The sequence below is a fragment of the Camelina sativa genome, chromosome 11 (genome assembly GCF_000633955.1).
Source record: "Camelina sativa cultivar DH55 chromosome 11, Cs, whole genome shotgun sequence".
Lineage (NCBI taxonomy): Eukaryota > Viridiplantae > Streptophyta > Magnoliopsida > Brassicales > Brassicaceae > Camelina > Camelina sativa.
Window position 1 is genome coordinate 31,717,364 of NC_025695.1, and position 25,647 is coordinate 31,743,010.

General features: G+C 33.4%; 6 protein-coding genes and 1 pseudogene across 8 annotated transcripts; 4 read left to right on the forward strand and 3 right to left on the reverse strand.

Annotated features, from left to right (window-relative positions):
- Positions 38–2,105, reverse strand: LOC104724873 (ATP-dependent Clp protease proteolytic subunit 4, chloroplastic). Its single transcript, XM_010443432.2, has 3 exons — positions 1,636–2,105; positions 576–1,081; positions 38–304 (listed from the first exon to the last, which is right to left on the reverse strand). The coding sequence occupies exons 1-2, from the start codon at positions 2,031–2,033 to the stop codon at positions 598–600; spliced, it is 882 nt and encodes a 293-aa protein (XP_010441734.1). The 5' UTR covers positions 2,034–2,105; the 3' UTR covers positions 38–304; positions 576–597.
- On the reverse strand, positions 5,031–11,008 carry LOC104724874 (annotated as a pseudogene).
- Positions 11,797–14,053, reverse strand: LOC104724876 (WAT1-related protein At5g45370). The gene is made up of 6 exons (XM_010443433.2): positions 13,665–14,053; positions 13,181–13,243; positions 12,971–13,087; positions 12,442–12,883; positions 12,169–12,320; positions 11,797–12,071 (listed from the first exon to the last, which is right to left on the reverse strand). The coding sequence occupies exons 1-6, from the start codon at positions 13,877–13,879 to the stop codon at positions 11,906–11,908; spliced, it is 1,155 nt and encodes a 384-aa protein (XP_010441735.1). The 5' UTR covers positions 13,880–14,053; the 3' UTR covers positions 11,797–11,905.
- On the forward strand, positions 15,264–17,462 carry LOC104724877 (F-box protein SKIP31). The gene is made up of 8 exons (XM_010443434.2): positions 15,264–15,461; positions 15,699–15,905; positions 16,005–16,078; positions 16,200–16,275; positions 16,403–16,513; positions 16,605–16,779; positions 16,874–17,050; positions 17,142–17,462. The coding sequence occupies exons 1-8, from the start codon at positions 15,399–15,401 to the stop codon at positions 17,210–17,212; spliced, it is 954 nt and encodes a 317-aa protein (XP_010441736.1). The 5' UTR covers positions 15,264–15,398; the 3' UTR covers positions 17,213–17,462.
- LOC104724878 (annexin A7-like) lies at positions 18,223–19,546 on the forward strand. Of its 2 annotated transcripts, none has more exons than XM_010443435.2 (2): positions 18,223–18,327; positions 19,142–19,546. In XM_010443435.2, exon 2 carries the CDS (start codon positions 19,166–19,168, stop codon positions 19,529–19,531), a length of 366 nt encoding a protein of 121 aa, XP_010441737.1. In that variant the 5' UTR covers positions 18,223–18,327; positions 19,142–19,165; the 3' UTR covers positions 19,532–19,546. The 2 variants fall into 2 exon arrangements, with proteins under 2 accessions (XP_010441737.1, XP_010441739.1); XM_010443437.2 differs by having other exon boundaries at positions 18,285–18,413.
- Positions 21,239–22,562, forward strand: LOC104724880 (annexin A7-like). 2 transcript variants are annotated; one of them, XM_010443438.2, is made up of 2 exons: positions 21,239–21,343; positions 22,158–22,562. In XM_010443438.2, the coding sequence occupies exon 2, from the start codon at positions 22,182–22,184 to the stop codon at positions 22,545–22,547; it is 366 nt and encodes a 121-aa protein (XP_010441740.1). In that variant the 5' UTR covers positions 21,239–21,343; positions 22,158–22,181; the 3' UTR covers positions 22,548–22,562. The 2 variants fall into 2 exon arrangements, with proteins under 2 accessions (XP_010441740.1, XP_010441741.1); XM_010443439.2 differs by having other exon boundaries at positions 21,301–21,429.
- LOC104724881 (glycine-rich protein A3-like) lies at positions 23,370–24,754 on the forward strand. Its single transcript, XM_010443440.2, has 2 exons — positions 23,370–23,704; positions 24,283–24,754. The coding sequence occupies exons 1-2, from the start codon at positions 23,422–23,424 to the stop codon at positions 24,513–24,515; spliced, it is 516 nt and encodes a 171-aa protein (XP_010441742.1). The 5' UTR covers positions 23,370–23,421; the 3' UTR covers positions 24,516–24,754.

Consider the following 25,647-nt stretch of genomic DNA (forward strand, 5'->3'; position numbering starts at 1 on the left):
TTAGTTAAGACTTCTACAACATTCAATATGAATATACTATAGAAATTCTGACCGCTACTTCTTGAATCCATAGAACACTTGAAAAGTGATTGTCGCAAATGAAATCTACTACAGCTTCTTTTTATGTCTTTTTGCTCAAAACAGAGTGATTTAAAAAACAATTATTTTCTGAACAAGTAAAATATGAGAGATTACAAAAGGTAAGTAAGTCCAGCTTCGGTTTCGCAAAGCCAATCACCAGTAACCGCACAAGTAATCGAGCTATGTCCTCGAAACCACCAGTCTGAGTCACATTGGAAGATCCCTGGAGATAAATGCGAAAGAAAATTCAGATTACTCTTTAATCAAAAATCAGAATCGTCTAACTGATTTTAGATGTCTATTCATCTGACAATGAAGATTCAAACATTATTCAATTTTCTTCCTAAGATATGGAGTATCCCTCTTTGAGCTTTGAACTGACCAGCCTATGATCACTTAGGTGAAACTGTAACTTCACCACTACATAGCAAAAGATGTAGAATCCATGGCCAAACATTAACAAGAACGTGGTTATAGGCAATATGATCAATTACCTGATTCAAGATGAGCTTGGCTTTAGTAAATCTCGTCATCAGGTATCTCCGGAGTCAAGAATTTCATCGGATCCTTGCTAATCTCCTCGTAGTTTACTCTCGGTTTCACTCTATCAGGAACAGGTTCGAGAGGAATAATGCTGTCTCCATCGATGACTCCATCTATTAAACCATACTCAACCGCTTCAATTGGAGACATGTACCGGTCTCTATCAATATCTTTCAGAACCTGCTCAAACGATCGGCTGGTACATCCCGCGATAATGCTGGTGACATTGTTCTTGTTATGCATAACTTCCTTAGCTTGGATCTCAACATCTATAGCTTGACCGCTCGCACCTCCAAGAGGTTGGTGAATCATTATCCTCGTGTTGGGCATAGCAAAACGCTTACCTTTAGTTCCCGCACCAAGAATAATCGAAGCTGTTGATGCAGCAATTCCAAGAGCAATCGTCGAAACATCAGCTCTCACAAGTTGAACCACATCGTATATAGCCATGGTTGCACTAACCAAACAAACAAACAAAAAACATCAAGTTAGACTATCTGAGCCAGAAACTAAACCCAATCAAACATTATTACAAACAAGTCAACATATTATTCTCAAATCCACTGTGAAAGTATTAACTGTCAGATATATAATAGTCAACCATTCATAAGTAACATAAGCAAACTAGCTGAGGAGAAACTTCAGTGAACAGTTTCACACCACACAACGGATTCTCAAAGCAAAGTAGCTGAGGACTCACTTCACTTGAACTAAAACTTAGCTGAAAAATTAACTTCCGCAGCTAATTCATCACAATGTTCTTAGCAAACTAGCTGAGAAGACACACCAACAGAACTGACAATTAATTTTCTTATAGCAATTTTATCTAATTAAGCTAAGGAGACACTTCAATTGCATATTATACTTAAAACTTTCCACAAAATTGAATTACTTTGCAATGCTAACTAAAACCCTAAAAACGAAAACCTAAGCTGCAAAAGACTGAAACTTTCACCATTAACGCAGAAACCCAAATGAGAAAAACAAATAATACGAAATCAAGATGATAACCTGAGGGAACCACCAGGGGAATTGATAAAGAGTTTAATATCTTTCTTAGGATCTTTAGCATCTAAAAGCAGCAACTGACTCATGATAGCATCAGCTACGAAATCGTCGATACCGCTGCCGAGGAAGACGATTCGTTCCCTGAGGAGAAGACCCATGACGTCAGATTCAGCTCCGCGGATAGCTGATTCCTGTGTCTGCGACATCTCGATTGAAGAAGCATTAGCGAATCTCAACGGCGACGGAGAAGTTGTTCTGAGAGGTGGCGAAACGAGTTTGGTGGGTTTGAGGTGGAGACTGTTTGGCTTCGGGAAGGAAGAAGATGACGCAGATGAAGATGAATTGAGCCTTGATGAAACGAGTGAAGGTTTGAGAGAAGATGAGAGAGATAGGGTTCCCATGGCTGAAGCGAAGAAGAAGAAGACTTGAAGAGAACTCAAATTGGGGGAAATGTGGATTTGATAAAAAAACAAACACCTTTGGAAGAGAGATGAAAGAAACGCCCGAGTAAATGACCCGGTTACACTTTCGGGTTGGGTTATTTGATCCAAGTGACCGTTTTATTGGGCCTTGGCCTATTCTCTTTGGTTACGTTAAACCAAACCGAGTTGAATTAAACGAAAATTGAACCATGTTAACTTAAACCGGTCCCGAAATCGACTCAGGTCATCAAACTGTACCAAACCAAACCAAACCAATTGGAATAAAATTTAATTTCATGTAGTTGACAAAAGTTTTAGTTTTACAAATACTTACTCTAATATTAATGCTAGTGAACGCAGTTTCTTTGCAAATTAGTAGTGTAAATTTCATGTGATTGGACGAACATGGGATTGGTTTCTGTGTTGATGAGATTTCGGTTTATCGTTGTTGATAAATGTATGTATCGATAAAAGTATTGATGTTTAAATATGGTTTAAGTAATATTATGAATATGCTAGGTTGAGTATTATGTGTAACTATTATGCTTGTTGGACGTTTGATAAGAATATGGAGTATGATTTTATGTTATGCAGTCATTCATTGTTGAATGTCATTTAAATGTCGTCATTGTGTTCTCTTTTTATTTTTTTCTTTCAGGTTAATAAGGCTTTATAAGACATAGAACATGTTTTATGATTAAAAAAATATATTAAAAAAAAACATTTTCGCGGAACCATTTAAATAACATATTGTCTTGGCTGATAAGACTAGACAAGTATTACAAAAAGATTAGTCATTTTAGGACTTTGGTTGTGGGTTTGCTGATTATCGGAGAAGGATTTGTCCCCATCTATTTTCTTATAAAAGTGAAGCGAGCTGATAAGCACTCAAAGCCAAATGAAACGTTGACATACACTCATCAGTCTTTTGAGCAGCAGAGCAAGATCGTGGAACACGAGAACAGAGCGTTCCCATTTGCAGGTTCTCAGGGATGCTACAAATGATTGCTTTCATAGCAACATTGGTGGGAGAGGCGGTTTCGGAGTAGTAAATTTCCTAAAACGGTTTTCTACATTCGTAAAACTAAAATTGTATTACATATAATTATATATTTTTCAACTAATTTCACCGATAAGATTTTGTATTTACTTAAATATATATATATATATATTTTAATATATAAAAATATTAAATTAATAAAAAAATAAGCAAAACATATGTAAAATATAATTAAAACATAAGTAAAATATTTGTACGTGTTATTATAACAAAATAAAATAGAGATGTCATACCATCATTTTTCTATTGTCATGTTAGCATTTGGTTGATTCATTAAAACTTAGATCATATCTCTTTAATGTTTTAATAGATAAAGAAAATTAAAAAATCCCCTATATAATAAAACGGAAGTACACAACATTGTTTTGTAAACTATATAATTTTAATAAGTTGGTTACAATAGGTTATAGATTAAGTTTTATATTATTTGTATAGTCTGGATTTATTGTTTCTAAAAATTTTGAAAGAATATTCTAAATAATCATTTGATATCATCTAACTTACCATATTAATTTTCTTTATTAAATTATTCATCAAATAAAATTCTTTTGATATCTAACATAACATATTAATTTGTTAATTATTATTATACTTCACCTCTCATTTTTATATATGAGTCTATTTTGTGAAACAAATAAATTATCATATTATTTATTATAATTAAAAATAGTTTTATTTCCAGATATACCATAAGTTTTTAAAAACAAATATAAATGATTCAATCTATAAAATATTAAATTTTTATTAATATTATTCTTTAAAAATAATATCTATTAAATTAATATTTTTACTGAGTAACGGGTCAAAATTTGAATATTTAAATTGAATTTCATATTTTTTGTTGAATTTTATAATTTTATATAATATAATAAACTTTAAATAATTTATTTTGAAATATTTTTAAAATATTGAAACTCGATATTAAAGTTAGAAATTATAAACACTCTAAATTAGTTTGTTATAGCAATGTCAATAATATGTCACTATAATATAAAAAAAATTCAAAAAACTAAGTATAATAAAAAAAAATATAACAATATATAAAATTACTAATAATATAATAATTCGCTTTTTAAAAACCAAATTCACAAAATTATGTCTTATAATGATATTAAGTCATGAGATAGAATATACATTGTTGAAATAACTTCACGTACATAAACTAATACAACATATTAAAATTTTATTTTAAAATAGAAAATATACAAAATTTTGTATAAAATAAAATTTAACCAGTGTTATAGCACGATACTTATCTAGAATCATTAACAATATAAAACTTACAAAATAATTGTAAAAACAATCACATAAATTATATTTTATAAAAAACTTACCATATAAATAAAATGAATTTCAATATGTGCTCTAGCACGGGTCTTAATCTAGTGATAAATATTAAGAGCTAATCAGACTGATCTCAACATTTTGGTTAAGTGATTTTACTAAACTCAAAACGTCCTAGTAATTTTAGCTTGCTAAATGATTTGATTTTTATAACAATGAATTCAACTAATCACACAAATGACAAACCAAATAAACCAAATAAACCAAATCCTTATCCAAACCAAACTTGAATCATGTTGAAGTATTGAACCAAACCGAATAAGAGTAACCATTTTTAACATCCACACTATTTAATTTTTATAACAATAGATTCAAGTATTCAACTAGCCACAAAAATGACAAAAACCAATAAACCAAATCCCTATCCAAGCTAAACTTGAACCATGTCAAATTATTGAACCAAACCGAATAAGGGTAACCATTTTTTAACATCCACAGTTCCACACTATTAGATTTTTATAGCAATAAATTCAACTATCCACACAAATGACAAACATCAAATAAACCAAATCCTTATCCAAACCAAACTTAAATCATGTTAAAGTATTGAACCAAACCAAATAAGATTAAGAGTAACCATTTTTAACATTCACACTCATACATATGTTTACTTTGTTTCACTGTCTGTTTTGTACTTTGTAGATACACTTGTCTAAGAGATTAAACACAATGTACAAAAGGATATGATTTCACACAAACAAGAAAGATAACCAAACAAAGCCACATATATAAACAAAATAAATTATCAATCTTTTGATATTTTCTTCAACTTTCTTCATCGGTTTTCTTGGTCTTCTCAAGTTCGAGCAAATAAATCCTCTCAGCTTCTGGTACAGCCATGGTTAACGCTTGAAGCCTATGGTTCAAGTCATCAAGCTTGTTCATTAACTTATCGTTCGTAAACATTCCCATACAAACGCTCTTGATCGTGTCCCAACTTTCGATTAATGGCAAACCAATTATCACAATTGATCCTATTGTTCCCCAAGCTACGGCCACAATTGCCCAAAACCAGAAATATCCTCTGCTAAACACGCCTGCAAAATTTCAAGAATGATATTTATGCTCTTATTAGTAACCAATTTTTTAAAAGCGCAACAATTAATTAGAAAATATGTTTTTTTTTATTAATATCTTAATAAAAATAAAAATGATATACATCTTTAAAATCACGTCAAAATTATGCAAGCTTTAGATAAGAATAAAGCTCTATTTTCATTTATATGCATGGGAAGACGACTTACGTGCTGGGAGAGAGAGAAGTGGCCAAATGACAACAATGAGGAGAGTGAAGACAAGACCCCATTTCACAATCCAAACTTTAGCTCTTCTCAGCTTCTCTTCTCTTAGCTCGTCCGCAGGAACATCAATATCGTCCCCTGAAGCCTCAGCTTCCACTACTTTGATCTCCCTTGTCGTCGACCAGTCATAATTCTGTGGCCGTACTAGACTACACACCGCATGGATCAACCCTCCTATATATATAAGTTCATACGTACGGACCAACCAATATTAGAGTTACTTAGCTTCAAAGAACATACCGAACCAAAAGATTCAAATAAATATTTTCAAACTAACCGAAATACCAAAACAACAAACTATTAGATGCTGACCTGATAGAATTGCGACGAGGTTACCAGCTAACATGGGAGCATTTCTCCCAGTTGTATCAAGATCAACGCGTCCGTATTGTATCTTTGCTGTAGATAACCAAGTAACGATCCCAAGAACACAACCCGAGATCGATCCAAGAATCGCACCAAAGGCATTGGCTTTACTCCACAAGAGCATGAAAGCAATGGGAATGACCGCAGAGCCAATGAGAACTCCCATCGCGAGATACATCCATCCAAGCGAAACCCCGGCTTTGTTCAAGATCACTGCAAGAATACCCATGAAACATCCGAATCCAAGAACCGCCGATCTTGAGATTCTCAAGATTTGTTTACCGGTTGCTCTAGGGTTTATGTATGTGCGGTAGATGTCGTAGGTGAAAAGCGATGAGACCGCGATTAGCTCTGAAGAACCAGCCGATGTTACAGCCCTGAGGATCGACAAAGACCATAAAACTCATGATTTGAAATAAGCATGTATGTAAACTAAGTATTTTGTGTAAGAAGAAATAGAGACAAATTTATAAACAACTTCTTGCTTTTAAAGCAAGAGGAGTACTTACATTATAAGAAGGGTAAAAATGGCGATTTATACATTTTTCTGTTGGTAAGGGTGTTTCTAACCAAAACTGAATTGATTTGATTGAACCATACCGGGTCAAATGGACTAATCAACCCAAAATTGAGTAGGTATTGAACAAAGTTTGAAAGAAAATGTAAATTTTTGTAACTAATTTTTAGGCTTTTAAACTTTAAATTAAACCAAAATACTGATCATCCAAAAACTAATAAGTGATCTACATCAAGCCAAAAATTGTTATACTAAACGAGTGATTCGTAAAAAACAAGTGAAAGAACTAAATAAACCCTATAAAAATAACAAAACATCTACACATATTTTGCTATTCCAAAACTTGTTTACATATATATGATCTACAGAGAGTGTACTTACATGAAAAGCATAGTGAGAAGAAGTAATGATCCTGATTTACCCATGAGAGCAATGGCTGTGGCAGGCGGGACTAGACCTCGATTAGCCTCATCGGCGGTTATAGGCAAGTCAAGGGCTAGTGCGCCGAGGCCTAATGAGGTGGCTAAAGAGAAAGGCACAGCGAACCACACGAGTCCACCAAGCAAATACCCTTTATGGGTTGATGAAGGTCGAGCAGCTATTGCACTCACCCAATAACCCTAAAGAAGAAAATAATATTTACTAAAACCCTCCTAACTTTTTTTCTTTCTTTACAATTTCTAAGGCAAAAACCAAAATCTCTTAAATTTTCTAAAATGCTATATCAAAAATATGAGTTTCTGCGATACTTCATTGAAAAGAAATCTCACATTGTCTACGAAGACAGTGCCAAAGTTTCCGACAATGTTAATGAGACCGAAGACAGCACCGCCAGAGCTCAACATAGTGACATAGGAGCCTCTGTAGTTGCCATCAACAGGACCGCAAGCTTGGTCGTGGTGTGAGAGCGGCTCAGTGCAAGTTCTTAACTTAGAAGCCATGTCCCTTAGCCGGTCATATACCACGGACGGACTCCCAAGCTCACTACTTGAAGTGTAGACCAGAAACACAAAAACGACTAGAACCACGTGAACTGAAAGACAAACGAATTACCAAAATATAGTAAACATCTATTCATTGCATGAGTGTCCGATTTTGTAAGAATATAAAACCATTAACTAATTCTTCGATCGATAAACAAAATATTAATTATTACAAATTTATTTATTAGTTTCTTTTTTTCGTGGTCTAATAACTTATTCATACAATTATACAAACCACGAAGCTACATACTATGGTCATATTGACTCATTCATTGTTATGACGAGAATATACATATTGTATAGTTAACATCTCTAAAAATATTTTTGACTATTTGTATGTATGGTAGGTTCGATCTATAACTTGTTCGTCAAGATATATTTAAATGTAATATTACCTATAACGGAGTGAACGTAGCTTGCGAGGAAAGTAGCTTTAAGTCCTCCAGCCAAAGTATAGACAACGACGCCGAGAGGAATGAGAAAGCTTGCGGCGTATATATTAACTCCGGTGAGAGCATTCACCACAGCCGAGCCACCAAGCAAGAGCATCGCCGTCACTACGGTGTTTGTGGCCAAACAAAACACCAAGAACACTATATGCGTTGCGGTTCCCCAACTAATTTTATCAAATACAAATAAATAAGCCTTAAACTAATGCTCGAGCGATTTGTTCTACTAAGAATCCAGTTTGATTCAAATGTCCATTTTATTATATGAAGATAAAAACAACTAAATAATAAACTAATTGAGATTTTACTTACCGAGCCTTCACGATTTCGCAGACCGTATGAGCATTAGGAGCCTTTCGTTTTATCTCAATCGCCATCACACCAAACAAGAGCACCTATTTTGTTCATCGATTATTCACTAACCATTATGCATATATATACATAAAACAAAAATTATATTATATAGTTTTCGTTCTGGAATTAACCTGTATGGTGGCTCCACTAGCGTACCAAAACGGTCCACTAACCCCATACTGCCATGCTACGTTTGAACTTTGCAGTATGGTCGCAGCCCATGTCCACTGTTAACTCATCAACCCACACACAAAAATCAGTAAAAATCACTAAAATCAACATAAATTTATCATCGAGATGTTACTTTGTATCATCAAATTATAAATCGTAGTTTTACCTGTGACACAATGACACTTGCAATGAGTCCTGTTTTAACGTTTCTTCCGGCTGTATTGAACCATTCCGAGGTATGACTAGCCCCCACATATCGTTGTTCTAACCATACCTTCATTCATTTAATAAATCCGAAATATTATCATGGTGGACTTGGGAAAATATTCATATATTTTTAATAATACTTACTGAAGTAGGTGGTGATCAATTTGGATATATAAAACTGATCCAAACTCAAGAAGAAGAAAAAAAAGGGTTTGATAGCAAATTAGTACATTATGGAAACTTAATTGGAAAACTAATATATTCACTATTTAAAATTAGAAAAATAGGATGTTGTGTAATAGATAGTTTGTGAGATAGGAAGAAATGGTGGGGCATAAGTTTGGTGAGAAAATTATAAAAATGGGTATGTATGTGGGTAAGAAATAAAGCTTTTTTTTTTTCCTCCAATCATAATTATTCAAATAATTGTTAATATAATCTATTTTTAGAAAACTTCTTAGATAAAAAAAATACATTTTTTTCTTTACAATATGATATAAATTTTATTTAATAATTTTTAAATATATTATATAAATCTTTTGTATCCGTACACATTAGTATGTATACAGATGTCTATACACATTATTATGTGTACAGATGTAATTTGTATAAAAACATTGCAGTACAAGCATATGTACAAATATTTGAAACCCTAAAAATTAAACAAATTTCATTTGTACACTTAATAATGTGTACGGACATATGTACACATAATAGTGTGTACGGACATCTGTACACCTAATTAATTGTACAGATGTCTATACACTTAATTAGGTGTACGGATCTAAATTTGTAAAAAATATTTAATATTATCAAATAAAATCACCAAACAAAATGCATATCTAATTATAAAGAAAAAGCATAGAATTTTTTATTTCTAAAAAATTTAGATTTTTTTTTAATTAGTCAGCATTTTTATTTTTAGATTATATGGAGCATATAATAAAGAAGAAAAAAAATGAAAAGAAAATAAAAATAAAAGACTTAATGGCATGGTTGTAAATATTAAATGTTGATGAGGATTGAAAAGTCTTGTGAACAGTAGAAAACAGTAAAAATTGTGAAATTTGCTAATTGTAAATAGTGATTGTACTACTTTTACAATTATGTTTTGAAAACAGTCTATTTTGCCAAATATCTCAAGAAAAAAATATATTCAAAAACTGAACTGTATTTTAATACATATGTTATGGCCTATGTTATCACGAAAATCCAAGCTTAATTATACCCTGAAATGAACTAAAAGTTTGGTCAAAACTCAAATTTCAATCCAGAACCAAATCAAACTGATATACAATTGGTTTAGTTTGTTAGAAACCGAAATCCATATGAAAACCCGAAATGAAGTAACAATCTATAGACTATAGTGAACTATTACACTCAACCAGATAGACGGTAGACGAACACGTCTTTAGGTTTTAATGTTATATATGATCTATTTAAGATGAGTATGTATTTTAGTATTTGTTTTGTTTTATAATTTTGATTATCCAGATATTTTCAAATACAATCAAAAGAGACAGGCAAATAAGACTGTATTTTCGAAATAATTTGGCCACACAAAATTACACACGGTTAATCGGCCAAAAAAGTTTATATCAAAACGTGATATATATAGTATATAGATAAATTTAGTATCTATTTTTAGTCAAATTTTAAACTTTAGAAACAAAGACCCAAAAAGAATAACGTCTAGTGTAGCATTATAGAATATTGAAAATTAGTATCATTTGTTTTATTTGTTAGTACAAATCATTTGACTATGAAAGTCTATAACTAGTCTTTTTTGTGGTCACGAGCAAATCACAAAACTAGTCCGTTTTTTTTTTGTAATCGAGAAACGGGTAGGTACTAACCAAAAAAGATGTGAAGATGGCAAAGAAAGCACCAAAACCAAGAATAACAGCGTAACCAACACCTTGATCGAGCACTGTCGTGCCTCCGAAGAAGCTGCTATGCCTCTCGCATCCGCCGCCACCGCCACCGTTGTAATATTTGGCTGAAAATCGAAAGGAGGGCACGTGGCCATTCTTCTTCTTCTTGCTTTCTTACTTAAAGTCATTGAAAAGTGAATTTTCTATTGGAATTTATAGGGAGTGATAATGGAAAGATTCTTCGCTCTTGTTTAAACTAATAGAAATCGACCAAAAAAAAATAAATAAATAATAGAAAGAATCTTCTGTTGGAAAGAATCTTGATTTTTCTTTTTAAAAGGAATCTGATATATACTTCGTAAAAGAAATTGAATATTTTTTATTGTTGATTAGCCATTCCCAAGATGCTTATCCACACAAATTGCCAGAAATTAAAATATTTAGAAATTGTTACATTATTGGTGATGTAATGGTGAGAAAGTCAATAATTTTGCTCTTCAGTAAGTCAATGATTTTTGTTTATTTGCTATTTAATGGGTTTCCACTTGAACAAGTGATGTCACCAGTGATCTAAGTACTCGTAACAAACTTACATAAGTTACAACTTTCATATTTATTAGGTCAGTGCCCGCTTGTTAATATTGTTTTCGACAAACATATATACTGAAATATGTTCACAAATCTAGAAACCGCTGAAACAGCTCAAACTATTAATGCATAAGATAAATAGTAGTCGAAGAAAATGCATTAGACTTTTTAAGCCAAGCATGCCAAGATATATTGAAAGAGCGTACGGAGTATTTACGACGTTTCCCCACATCTTTGAGTATTTATGACTTTGCCCCACATCGTTTAGTGTTGACGATTTTTACTCACATATTTTTTATTTACGATTTGCTCCTCAACGATTATTCCTATTTATGGAATTTACCCTGATCTTTTATTGTGTATGACTTTACCTCACATCTTTTACCAGAACTTTTCGTTATTTACAAATTTGCTCGCTTCGTTTGGTTGGAAGGAAAGAGTATAGAAGAACATGAGAGGAAGATGATTATTTTGAATTTTATAACAAATAGAGATGTTTTTTTTCTTCAACATGCACAACCAGAAATATAAGAACATGAGGAAGATGAATATTTTGAATTTTTCTGTATGTCCTATAGAATCAATATTGAACTCAAAAAAAATTGTATGTTCTTTCTTTTACCTGTTCTTTAATTATTTATTTACCCTTCTCATCATCTCTGTAAATCAAAGGTTCCGAGATTCTAACATCATCACTAGAAGAAGCAATCTCATTCCCTGATACTGCTGTTGTTCTTTGTTCTCTATAACATGCCCAAGTAACCATATAAAGCCCGCAAATGATGAGGATTCCTCCCACAACGCTGCGCAGAGAACGAAACATCAACATGTTTTGTATGATTCAATACAGTAAGAAGCTAGAAAGGTTTGTGTGTGTGTGGATGGATCAAAGATGCAAACCTTCCAAGATAGATCGGGCTGCCGAGGAAAATGGTCGATAAAAAGGCGGATGTTGCAGGCTGAAGAGGATTGTATAGAGAAACCAAAGCAGCTCCAAGAATTTTATTGGACCATGTCAAGAGTCCATAATTTAGAGCTGACGCAAACACTCCCTAAGGAACAAAAACTAGTTAGATGTATCCGTAGATACAGAATCCAGCTCCAAGCTCTAATCTTTTGTATCAAACACACCCAAATAAACATGTTTACATCTCTCAGGTTGTAAAAACTTACTGCGAATATAACAGCAAAGAACTCAGATTGTGTCAAGCTCCAATCAGTAGGCTCTTTAACAAACACGATAGCTGTTGTGATCATTATAGATGTACCGAAGAAGTAAGAATACGCAGCAACCGAAAGGTAGGCAGGATACTTCTTCAAAACCGGTGCTTGCACAGCGAGAAAAGCAGCCATACACATACAGTTCCCAATCAAGCAAAAAACTCCAATGTGCCATAGATCTAACCCAAGACCAAGAAAACTAGAGACTAACCACCCATTAGGCTCTAGTTGATTTCTACCAATCACTAGGCTACTTACTGAGCTTGCTGCATCTTCACCTCCAAACAAGGCTGGACCACGGAACAAAGCCATCACTACTGCACCCGAAACACAAACGAGAGTACCTCCAACTTTCGTTTGGCCCTCGATTTTAAACAAGTTCACTTTTTCTGTACTGCATACAAAGAAGAAGACCATCAGAAAAGTTTCCATACTCCAAACTTCACATTTTACAGTAATGTTGAGGGAAGTCAATGCTCACCCCATCAAGACAGCTAAGAGGAATGTAAAGACTGGGATTGATGGTTGTATAGCAGCGGCGTAAGTTGGATTCGTGTACGCTAAACCCATAAGAAATAGTAATTGGTTTCCAAATATCCTATCGAGATTGAGAGATTCAAATGGTATCAGAATCTTTCCATCAACTAACATAATTTTAAAAGATAACACGAGAATTGAGCTGGTTACTTACCCTGCTAAACCGAGAAAGAAGAGTGAAAAGAGTACGCTTCTATTCATGGGAGGTCTGATCCTTCTACAATGATAAAAACAAGAACAAATTACTTACTAATTTTAGTCTTCAAAACAAAATCTGATTTTCTTTTTCACTTTCCTCAAACCAAATCTTTACTAACAAAGGAAATAAATAAAGAAAACAGAACACTGTAAATAAAAAAGTTAACAGAAGAGTATAATCAGATTGAACAAAGATGATATTAAACAGATAGATGAAAACAAAAACAAAATCCCTAATTCCAATTCCAGAAAGATCAAGTTTTTATTAGGATATGTAGATTTTGCTATAAACCCATCAAATCAAAACCAGAAATTGCATTGACCAAATAAAAAAAATAAAAAAAAATAAAAAAAAAATAAAAAAAAATAAAAAAAAAAAACTTTTTTTCAGAAATTAACGACTCCAAAACAATTCAAGGAAAAGAAAAAAAAGGAGAGACCTTTCACGGAAAAAAGCGAGAGGAGCGAGAATGGAGAGAGCAAGAAGATCGCGAAAGACACAAAACACGAGCTGATTCACACCAACGTTAAGTGCTACTTTCGTAACCACATGGTAACCTCCGTTTATCACCTGAACCAACGTCATTGCCGAGTGTGCCATTCTTGTTTCTCTCTCCGTCGCATCGCCGCCGTTTACCATCGCCGGAACTGCCATATTAAATTCTCTCTGACTCTTTCTCTCTCTCTATGTCTAACCTAATCGAAGAAGAGAACAAAACACACCACCCTGTCCTGTACCCACTTCTAGACTTCTAGTTGTAGTAGACTTTAAGATCCTTTGATTTGCTTCTCCTACTAGTTTTAAATTGTGGACCTTTACTTACATTATCCAAATCGTTTTGGTTTCTTCTTCTTCTATTTGGTCTTTAAAAATAATAATAATAGTAAAATATAAAAAAAGAGTTAAAAGACAAACCAAACAAAAATGTATATGTCTTTTTCTGTTTTTTTTTCTCTTTTATAATTTCTTATCAGATTATATTTACATTTTATTAACTTTAAAATCAAGATTTAGATAATAAAATATAAAAGCTTAGTCCAAAAAAAAAGATATGGCCTTGATTAGAAGAGCATATAAAGAAGTTTTTTTAATTTTATCATTTAATCAATATTTATTAAGAAAGCATTTAGAAGCTACTGATACTCTCATATGCTCTCTTCCTATATGTTCTCATTTGAAGCATTTCCCAAGCATTTGACTCTAAAATATTAATATATATTAAATTAATTTTAAACAATTAATTTATTTTGTAAAAATAGAAAATTATGATTTTATAAAAGATAAATTTATTTGTTATAAGATAATATATATGAGAAACTACTTAATGTTATTATGGAAAATAATATAATTATTTATTAATACATTAAAATATTAATGTGGATATAATGTTTATAATATATATTTTAATTTAATGTGTTATATTATATATATTTTAAAAAGTTATTAAAATTAAAAATGTAAATATAGATATAAAATTTTATAAAAAAATATAATATATATTAATTATTTGTAATTAATGTGTAACATTATAAATATATATAATTTAAAATTATTAAATTACACATTTATATATATATATATATAACACTTTATAAAATTGATTACATCTAAAATATATTTTTAAAAAATTATATAGCAATGAGTGATATTTTTTTTTTAATGAAACATATTTAAATTATATTTTTTAATTAATATCATATATTAAATATAAATATAGTATCTAATACTGTAATGTTATACCAATCAACTAAATGTGTTATATTAATCAGAGCATACAGCTTATGACTTTAATGCTTATGCTGCTGCATAATGCTAATGCTCTAGTATATGTTGTTCCAATCAAACCCAAAGACTTAGTGGTTCAAACGTGTCCTTACTTAAATTAATCACGTTTTGTTGAAGGATCAAATTAACAACTATTAGTGACGTTGACTTTTGACGTTGAGAAGTAGCAGTATTATGGGCTTCAGTTATTATTACTACAAAGCCCATATTGGTTATTAGGCCCATTAATTAAAATCATTCGGCCCGAGTCGCCTCCAATCTCACGCCACCGGTTCACAAATCTCCCAATCCTCTCGTCTCTCGTCTCCTCTCTCTCCTATCCCTTCCCTGGCCGCATAAACACAACAACCATCGTCGCCGGAGCTCCGATCTTCGCCGACTTAAGAATATGTCTGGTTCCGATGAAGAAGACGAGTGTTTCGCTCGATTCCTCGAATCAGAAGTCTCGTCGGTAAATTGTTTTCTTTGTTTATTCATTTTTTTTCCCAATTTCATCCAGGGTTTTGGATTTTATCATTGAATCTGAAACCTATGGTTTAAAACTTCCTTGATCTGTAATTTAGATTGTAAATTATATGTTTTTACTCCGTGTTATTCATACTTGACTTGTGTTATATATGCATATTCATATGAAATTTTAGAGCACTTGTTCAACGTTTTATTGATGTTTTGGGTTTTTGTTATATAGGTAGAGGAAACGAAGAATCCGGAAGAACCTGAAGCAAAACGGCAACGTATTGAGAAACACGAAGAAACAACAAGCGCTGTAGAGAAGAAAATGGATGAAGATCAAAAGGAAGATGGTAACAAAGATAGAAAGAGAATAGAGAGTGGAGTTTTCAGCAGTGTTCCTACTGAGCTCTTTCGCCATATCCTCAAGTTCTTATCCTCTGAGGTATGTTATTGTTCATGTGCTGCTTCTTAAGCAAAAGATTAGTGATTTAACATCTTTATTTATTTTGCTTAATGTAAATCGTTTGAATGTGATTTACAGGATCTTGTATCATGCTCTTTGGTGTGTAGATTTCTCAATTTCGCTGCGTCTGATGAATCCTTATGGCGCCGCCTGTAAGTACTAAGTAGTCTCCTCTCATATTCGCCATTGTAGTTCGATGATCTTGCTTTCAAAAATCAATACTTTGTACTTGAAACTGATTTTCAGTACACTTTTGATTGGTTTTGTTTTCAGATACTGTATCCGGTGGGGACTAACTCCTCCAACTAGAAAGTTACGGGAGTGTGCTTGGAAGAAGCTTTATATTGATGTGAGTTTTCTGACTTGGTTATTACATTGTTGAATAGTATATATATAACAATGTTACTTTGAGTTGCTATTAGAGGTCAAGTTTCATGTATTGAAAAGTGATTCCTTTTCTCTTTGTTGAATTTTAGCGTGACGAGCAGGACATGATTGAACTTGTCAGAACCTGTCCGTCAGATTTTAAAGAGTATTACATTCAAATGCAAGCAGCAAAGAGAAGCCAAGCTCCTCTTCCATCTGAGGTAACTATTTTGAATAAGTATTTGTTTATGTTTTGGCATGAATCGTCGTCAGTTAGACTAATTTTCTAATGTTCTTGTTTGCAACGTTTAGATGGTGGATGACCGAATAATTCTTGACAAAACTGTACTTGAACAAGTGTCTCTATGGAAGAAAAACAAAGGACTTGCCGATAAGGTTGTCACTGGCCATATTTGTTTGGGAACCAAATGTTCATACCATCAGATTGAAGATGTGTTCATATGCAAAGAGACAGGACATGTTCATGGTATGAAAGGAAATGCTGTTATATGTAACTTTGTTGCTTGTGTTTTTTTTCTTTTTGTCCGAATCTTACATAATTTCTATGGTCTTTTAAACAGTATGCGATGACAACTGCAAGGAAGTAATATTGAGTCCAGAAGGTGACCTCATGGTGTGTACTATCTCAGGACTTTGTTCTGATACTTTGCTTGTACAAACTGATCCAGACCCAGATGGGTGTGATGAGGAAGAAGCTGAACTAGAACTTGAAGTATTCACAGATAAAAGCCGACTGGGTACATATCTATCTCTCTCGCCTCCCTTTCCAATTTATTCCTTTTATTTCCAGCATATAAGTAAACAGTTTGCGTCTTCTTTCCATCGCAGCACGAGCTTTTGAACTTGGCTACAACTGCGAGGATGAACAGGAATTGGAACGTACCCTGAGGTTTTGCTGAGCAAAAGACTCAGCCTTTTGTTCACTTTCAGAAGGCCTACGCACTCTCTTTCTCTCTCTCGAAGGTCTTCTCTCTCTCTCCCTCTTTCACCTGCCTGTGTTCTATGGACTTAAACGAATCAGAAGTAGCTCTTGCTTTAATAGTTGTTAGCTTTTTGTAACTTATATTATACATATCATTGTCTGTAATGTACTCTATTGTCCTTAAAAAGTGTTGCATCTAGTAATTAAGTTTGATTACTTCTACCGCGGATATTGGTCTGCTCTTCAATTCTTATAGATATCGTTACTGTTTTTGTTGAGTTAATCAATGCAATTTGATGATTAGTTGAAAATGAAGTTTATATACTCTAAAAAACATACATCAATTATCACCACTGATGTGTTGCGTTAAATGGAAAAATGAACTGAAAATATTTGACTCCATAGATAAGGTATGAAGTGATTTAGATATTTTGCGTTTGTTTGTGACATAAAAATGGTTATTTATGATATTTGGTCTTTTATGATAAGATATATATACAGCCTTAAAAACTAAACACTAAAAGCAAAAATTGCTTATTATGTAACATTGCTTATTTTTTAAAAGGAAAAATTATTTATATGAGGTCATAAATATGGGTGGATTTTGAGTAGATTCGATTCTTTTGGCATTTTTATCAAAAAAGTGCAAAATTTTATCCCATACGTAATGTAGAATTACGCGTCCATTGCGCGTTCTCGCAACGCTAAATATTGTACGTTACGAAAATATTATTATCATATTTCTCTCATTTAAACCCCATAGTTTGTTATATTCAGTAAACGCCCCAGAAGGAGTTAATAACCGTTCCAAATTGAGAAAAGCAAGTAACAAATCTTTCAAAGAAAAAGAACATTGGAAGTTTGGAACTGTTACAAACTTCAATGTATCGTTCTTCTTGTTCAAAAACTTGGACATAATCTCTATTTGTGAAAACTTCCGCTGACAAATTGTGATTTATCTGAAAATACGAGGACTAAAGATGAAAACATACCTTGTTTGGAATTCGTGCCGCGTAAGGAAACATGTATAAGTAATCTCCGCCACTGTCTTTGTATCCCTTCCAATTTCGTTTCGACATCTTTCGTCTCGGGGTAAGGAAAGCTCTCATCTTTTCTTCTTTTTAGATCTTAACGATTATTGAATTTTACTGTTTCTGCAATCATCATCAATCAAAAAGGTTCGATTTTTTCCCTGATCTGTGTTCTACAAACTTGTCTTCTCTCTTTGGTTCGATCGTAATTATTGAAAACAAAATTGCATTAATTTGTTGCTGAAAACCTTAAAAGTTTTGATTTTTACTTGTTTGGGTTCGTATATGTATGAATGTGACGACATACAATTTACGAATTGAGGGTTTTGTTTAGATAATTGGGGTTTTTGTTTGCTCTTCTTCGTTTTAATTGATACGCCGGTTGAGCTCATCATACTCTTCTGTGTCTGTTTGATCTACCTAAAGCTTGAAGTTATTGCTTTGGTTTGTGCAATTTTTTTTGGGGTTTACACTGATCTCTGACCTAATTAATGATCAATGATATTGCTGGTTTATCTCATTACTTGAGTCTTGGTATGTTTGTTGGATCCCCTGAATAAAGCTTTAACTTGTGTTATTTTATTGTGATTAGTTATATTGTTCGTTTGCTCTCTAATCAATGAGTAATTACATTGCTGGTTTATCACTACTATTAACTCTTGTTTGTCTGCTTGATCCCCTGATGAAAGTTTTGTTGTCTGACCTAATCAATGGTTCTTTACATACCATGCTGGTTTATCTCATTACTTGAATTTGTTTTTTTTCTGTGTGATTTTCTGATGAGAGCTTGAAGTTGATTGGTTTGTCCAATTTGATTGGGATTAACATTGATCATTTTGACCTAAATTAATGTTTTTTTTTTATGACTTGTGTAGGTTTTATAGTTGATTGAGAAAAACATGGGAGGTGACAACGACAAAGGCTTTCATGGGTATCCTCCCGCTGGATACCCGCCGGGTCCTGGGGCTTATCCACCTGCTGGATACCCACAACAAGGCTACCCTCCACCACCTGGTGCTTACCCACCTGCAGGATACCCTCCTCCGGGTGCATACCCACCTGCGCCTGGTGGTTATCCTCCAGCACCTGGTGGTTATCCTCCAGCGCCTGGTTATGGAGGTTATCCTCCTGCACCTGGTCATGGTGGTTACCCTCCTGCTGGCTATCCTTCTCATCACTCTGGTACACTCTCTTTTTCTCGTGCAGTTTCGCAGTATCGAAAAAGGTTTCAATTTGTTGTTGTGAAAAAAGTAAAAAACATATAATTTTGTCTACATGTTGCTAATTCAGTATCATATATGTTGTAGATGTCACTTTAGGAAGAAACAGAATAGGTGTCTCTATGTTCCGTGATTTAGTATCATAATTGGTGTGAGAAAAGGTCACTTTAGAAACAAGTTGAAAACAAAGGATCGGCTGAAATTAAAAACCAAAACTTAAGCTTGTATTTATAACGGGAATCCATAGTCATTGATTGTTATAGTTGCAAGAGTTTGTATTCCAATTGCTGAAACACAGTTGACTTCTCTAATTTATATCGTAGATTTATGATATATTGGTTACTTTGTTTGTCTTAAGGATTGGACTTTTAAATTGTTCTTGTATAGCACATTTNTTAAACAGTATGCGATGACAACTGCAAGGAAGTAATATTGAGTCCAGAAGGTGACCTCATGGTGTGTACTATCTCAGGACTTTGTTCTGATACTTTGCTTGTACAAACTGATCCAGACCCAGATGGGTGTGATGAGGAAGAAGCTGAACTAGAACTTGAAGTATTCACAGATAAAAGCCGACTGGGTACATATCTATCTCTCTCGCCTCCCTTTCCAATTTATTCCTTTTATTTCCAGCATATAAGTAAACAGTTTGCGTCTTCTTTCCATCGCAGCACGAGCTTTTGAACTTGGCTACAACTGCGAGGATGAACAGGAATTGGAACGTACCCTGAGGTTTTGCTGAGCAAAAGACTCAGCCTTTTGTTCACTTTCAGAAGGCCTACGCACTCTCTTTCTCTCTCTCGAAGGTCTTCTCTCTCTCTCCCTCTTTCACCTGCCTGTGTTCTATGGACTTAAACGAATCAGAAGTAGCTCTTGCTTTAATAGTTGTTAGCTTTTTGTAACTTATATTATACATATCATTGTCTGTAATGTACTCTATTGTCCTTAAAAAGTGTTGCATCTAGTAATTAAGTTTGATTACTTCTACCGCGGATATTGGTCTGCTCTTCAATTCTTATAGATATCGTTACTGTTTTTGTTGAGTTAATCAATGCAATTTGATGATTAGTTGAAAATGAAGTTTATATACTCTAAAAAACATACATCAATTATCACCACTGATGTGTTGCGTTAAATGGAAAAATGAACTGAAAATATTTGACTCCATAGATAAGGTATGAAGTGATTTAGATATTTTGCGTTTGTTTGTGACATAAAAATGGTTATTTATGATATTTGGTCTTTTATGATAAGATATATATACAGCCTTAAAAACTAAACACTAAAAGCAAAAATTGCTTATTATGTAACATTGCTTATTTTTTAAAAGGAAAAATTATTTATATGAGGTCATAAATATGGGTGGATTTTGAGTAGATTCGATTCTTTTGGCATTTTTATCAAAAAAGTGCAAAATTTTATCCCATACGTAATGTAGAATTACGCGTCCATTGCGCGTTCTCGCAACGCTAAATATTGTACGTTACGAAAATATTATTATCATATTTCTCTCATTTAAACCCCATAGTTTGTTATATTCAGTAAACGCCCCAGAAGGAGTTAATAACCGTTCCAAATTGAGAAAAGCAAGTAACAAATCTTTCAAAGAAAAAGAACATTGGAAGTTTGGAACTGTTACAAACTTCAATGTATCGTTCTTCTTGTTCAAAAACTTGGACATAATCTCTATTTGTGAAAACTTCCGCTGACAAATTGTGATTTATCTGAAAATACGAGGACTAAAGATGAAAACATACCTTGTTTGGAATTCGTGCCGCGTAAGGAAACATGTATAAGTAATCTCCGCCACTGTCTTTGTATCCCTTCCAATTTCGTTTCGACATCTTTCGTCTCGGGGTAAGGAAAGCTCTCATCTTTTCTTCTTTTTAGATCTTAACGATTATTGAATTTTACTGTTTCTGCAATCATCATCAATCAAAAAGGTTCGATTTTTTCCCTGATCTGTGTTCTACAAACTTGTCTTCTCTCTTTGGTTCGATCGTAATTATTGAAAACAAAATTGCATTAATTTGTTGCTGAAAACCTTAAAAGTTTTGATTTTTACTTGTTTGGGTTCGTATATGTATGAATGTGACGACATACAATTTACGAATTGAGGGTTTTGTTTAGATAATTGGGGTTTTTGTTTGCTCTTCTTCGTTTTAATTGATACGCCGGTTGAGCTCATCATACTCTTCTGTGTCTGTTTGATCTACCTAAAGCTTGAAGTTATTGCTTTGGTTTGTGCAATTTTTTTTGGGGTTTACACTGATCTCTGACCTAATTAATGATCAATGATATTGCTGGTTTATCTCATTACTTGAGTCTTGGTATGTTTGTTGGATCCCCTGAATAAAGCTTTAACTTGTGTTATTTTATTGTGATTAGTTATATTGTTCGTTTGCTCTCTAATCAATGAGTAATTACATTGCTGGTTTATCACTACTATTAACTCTTGTTTGTCTGCTTGATCCCCTGATGAAAGTTTTGTTGTCTGACCTAATCAATGGTTCTTTACATACCATGCTGGTTTATCTCATTACTTGAATTTGTTTTTTTTCTGTGTGATTTTCTGATGAGAGCTTGAAGTTGATTGGTTTGTCCAATTTGATTGGGATTAACATTGATCATTTTGACCTAAATTAATGTTTTTTTTTTATGACTTGTGTAGGTTTTATAGTTGATTGAGAAAAACATGGGAGGTGACAACGACAAAGGCTTTCATGGGTATCCTCCCGCTGGATACCCGCCGGGTCCTGGGGCTTATCCACCTGCTGGATACCCACAACAAGGCTACCCTCCACCACCTGGTGCTTACCCACCTGCAGGATACCCTCCTCCGGGTGCATACCCACCTGCGCCTGGTGGTTATCCTCCAGCACCTGGTGGTTATCCTCCAGCGCCTGGTTATGGAGGTTATCCTCCTGCACCTGGTCATGGTGGTTACCCTCCTGCTGGCTATCCTTCTCATCACTCTGGTACACTCTCTTTTTCTCGTGCAGTTTCGCAGTATCGAAAAAGGTTTCAATTTGTTGTTGTGAAAAAAGTAAAAAACATATAATTTTGTCTACATGTTGCTAATTCAGTATCATATATGTTGTAGATGTCACTTTAGGAAGAAACAGAATAGGTGTCTCTATGTTCCGTGATTTAGTATCATAATTGGTGTGAGAAAAGGTCACTTTAGAAACAAGTTGAAAACAAAGGATCGGCTGAAATTAAAAACCAAAACTTAAGCTTGTATTTATAACGGGAATCCATAGTCATTGATTGTTATAGTTGCAAGAGTTTGTATTCCAATTGCTGAAACACAGTTGACTTCTCTAATTTATATCGTAGATTTATGATATATTGGTTACTTTGTTTGTCTTAAGGATTGGACTTTTAAATTGTTCTTGTATAGCACATTTTGATAATTTGTTACGTACCACTAAATCCTTTTAATACCAGTTTGAGCATCATAATTAAAGACAACATTGCAGATTCTACATGCACTATATATTGTTTTCCCCTTTAGTTTCTCTTTCTTCATGCNTGATATTGCTGGTTTATCTCATTACTTGAGTCTTGGTATGTTTGTTGGATCCCCTGAATAAAGCTTTAACTTGTGTTATTTTATTGTGATTAGTTATATTGTTCGTTTGCTCTCTAATCAATGAGTAATTACATTGCTGGTTTATCACTACTATTAACTCTTGTTTGTCTGCTTGATCCCCTGATGAAAGTTTTGTTGTCTGACCTAATCAATGGTTCTTTACATACCATGCTGGTTTATCTCATTACTTGAATTTGTTTTTTTTCTGTGTGATTTTCTGATGAGAGCTTGAAGTTGATTGGTTTGTCCAATTTGATTGGGATTAACATTGATCATTTTGACCTAAATTAATGTTTTTTTTTTATGACTTGTGTAGGTTTTATAGTTGATTGAGAAAAACATGGGAGGTGACAACGACAAAGGCTTTCATGGGTATCCTCCCGCTGGATACCCGCCGGGTCCTGGGGCTTATCCACCTGCTGGATACCCACAACAAGGCTACCCTCCACCACCTGGTGCTTACCCACCTGCAGGATACCCTCCTCCGGGTGCATACCCACCTGCGCCTGGTGGTTATCCTCCAGCACCTGGTGGTTATCCTCCAGCGCCTGGTTATGGAGGTTATCCTCCTGCACCTGGTCATGGTGGTTACCCTCCTGCTGGCTATCCTTCTCATCACTCTGGTACACTCTCTTTTTCTCGTGCAGTTTCGCAGTATCGAAAAAGGTTTCAATTTGTTGTTGTGAAAAAAGTAAAAAACATATAATTTTGTCTACATGTTGCTAATTCAGTATCATATATGTTGTAGATGTCACTTTAGGAAGAAACAGAATAGGTGTCTCTATGTTCCGTGATTTAGTATCATAATTGGTGTGAGAAAAGGTCACTTTAGAAACAAGTTGAAAACAAAGGATCGGCTGAAATTAAAAACCAAAACTTAAGCTTGTATTTATAACGGGAATCCATAGTCATTGATTGTTATAGTTGCAAGAGTTTGTATTCCAATTGCTGAAACACAGTTGACTTCTCTAATTTATATCGTAGATTTATGATATATTGGTTACTTTGTTTGTCTTAAGGATTGGACTTTTAAATTGTTCTTGTATAGCACATTTTGATAATTTGTTACGTACCACTAAATCCTTTTAATACCAGTTTGAGCATCATAATTAAAGACAACATTGCAGATTCTACATGCACTATATATTGTTTTCCCCTTTAGTTTCTCTTTCTTCATGCCAATTCCCTTTACTTCTTTCAGGTCACGCAGGAGGAATTGGGGGTATGATTGCAGGTGCTGCTGCGGCCTATGGAGCTCACCACATAGCTCATAGCTCTCACGGCCCTTATGGACATGCTGCATATGGTCACGGCTTTGGCCATGGTCATGGCTATGGTTATGGTCACGGAAAGTTCAAGCATGGGAAGCACGGAAGGTTCAAGCATGGAAAGCATGGAATGTTTGGAGGAGGCAAGTTCAAGAAGTGGAAGTGATCTAACTAAAAAACCTTTTGTGAATCTCTCTGGACTGACCAATGTTTCAAAATAAGCCCTAAACATTATGTAAGGTGACTTTCGTCGGTTAGAGATCGCTGGTTTGAGTTGAAATAATTGAAACTTAATTAGTTATCAAAACTTATTGTGTACTGTGAAGCTATCTATGGCGTCATAATGACAGATTCTGGTTTCGGTTTATGGTTTTGAGAATTCTATATATTGTCATTTTGTGTACTGATTTTTACTTTGCTTATAGAAGTTGTGTTGTGATTATGATAATTTGGTAATTCATATTAGATTCTGCTGACTATATATTTTTGTTATTATCAGAAACTGATAAAATGTATACTACACTTTCTGTTTTTCAGTTAATTAAAAAAATCTAGTGTACATCGGATTTGACACGCATATAAGAGTTATCTTCCGGTCTATAAAAAATGTCATTTTAGAAAGAGACTTTTTTTTTTTTTTTGGGTCAAAAGAAAGAGACTTTGTAAGTGTGATTTTTCAGACCAAATTTTTAATTTAGTTTTAACCCAAATATTACTTTTCTATTTATAAGTTATTTTTAATTATTTATTAAATAAAGATATATATATATATGTGTATAATTAAAGTGGATGGAGTAACTATATAGTATATTTTTTTTATTGTGTGAAATGTTTTAAAATGATATCTTTATAAAATGGATAGAATATAAATAATAAAACAACACAATAGTCAAATAATCAAATTAGTGAAATGATTTTCTGAGTAAACCAAAATTTATATTGATACGTGAAAACGGACAAATCGTAAGGTAAGTGCTTAATCTTCACCAGTTATGTACAATACATCTCTACAACTTGGTAAGAATTTAACGTGATAAAAAATACTCGACATCACCCATATAAGAGTTGACTAATCCACTGGAGTTTCTTATTATTATGTTATTAGGCTCGGAGATTCTTTCACCATTTGGACATGTTTAGTCAAAATATTTTTGAACAATGTTTTTAAGTTAAAAATTTATTTGTAGATAGATTATTTGATTTTTCCAACGTTGGCATGTAACGCCATCTCCATTCGGGAAACACTTTCAGTATTCTAAGTCTTTTTAAAATAAAAAATATAGAGAACAGTGAGTGAA

Coding starts and splice junctions, on each gene's coding strand:
- LOC104724873 (XM_010443432.2), bottom strand. CDS start 2,033: ATGGGAACCCTATCTCTCTCATCTTCTCTCAAACCTTCACTCGTTTCA. Junction 1,082..1,635: donor TCCCCTGGTGGTTCCCTCAG/GTTATCATCTTG, acceptor TTGTTTGGTTAG/TGCAACCATGGCTATATACG.
- LOC104724880 (XM_010443438.2), top strand. CDS start 22,182: ATGGGAGGTGACAACGACAAAGGCTTTCATGGGTATCCTCCCGCTGGA.
- LOC104724881 (XM_010443440.2), top strand. CDS start 23,422: ATGGGAGGTGACAACGACAAAGGCTTTCATGGGTATCCTCCCGCTGGA. Junction 23,705..24,282: donor CTATCCTTCTCATCACTCTG/GTACACTCTCTT, acceptor TACTTCTTTCAG/GTCACGCAGGAGGAATTGGG.
- LOC104724876 (XM_010443433.2), bottom strand. CDS start 13,879: ATGGCAGTTCCGGCGATGGTAAACGGCGGCGATGCGACGGAGAGAGAA. Junction 13,244..13,664: donor CTCGCTTTTTTCCGTGAAAG/GTCTCTCCTTTT, acceptor TTATCATTGTAG/AAGGATCAGACCTCCCATGA. Junction 13,088..13,180: donor TTCTTTCTCGGTTTAGCAGG/GTAAGTAACCAG, acceptor CAATCTCGATAG/GATATTTGGAAACCAATTAC.
- LOC104724877 (XM_010443434.2), top strand. CDS start 15,399: ATGTCTGGTTCCGATGAAGAAGACGAGTGTTTCGCTCGATTCCTCGAA. Junction 16,276..16,402: donor GGAAGAAGCTTTATATTGAT/GTGAGTTTTCTG, acceptor GTTGAATTTTAG/CGTGACGAGCAGGACATGAT. Junction 16,780..16,873: donor AGAGACAGGACATGTTCATG/GTATGAAAGGAA, acceptor TCTTTTAAACAG/TATGCGATGACAACTGCAAG.
- LOC104724878 (XM_010443435.2), top strand. CDS start 19,166: ATGGGAGGTGACAACGACAAAGGCTTTCATGGGTATCCTCCCGCTGGA.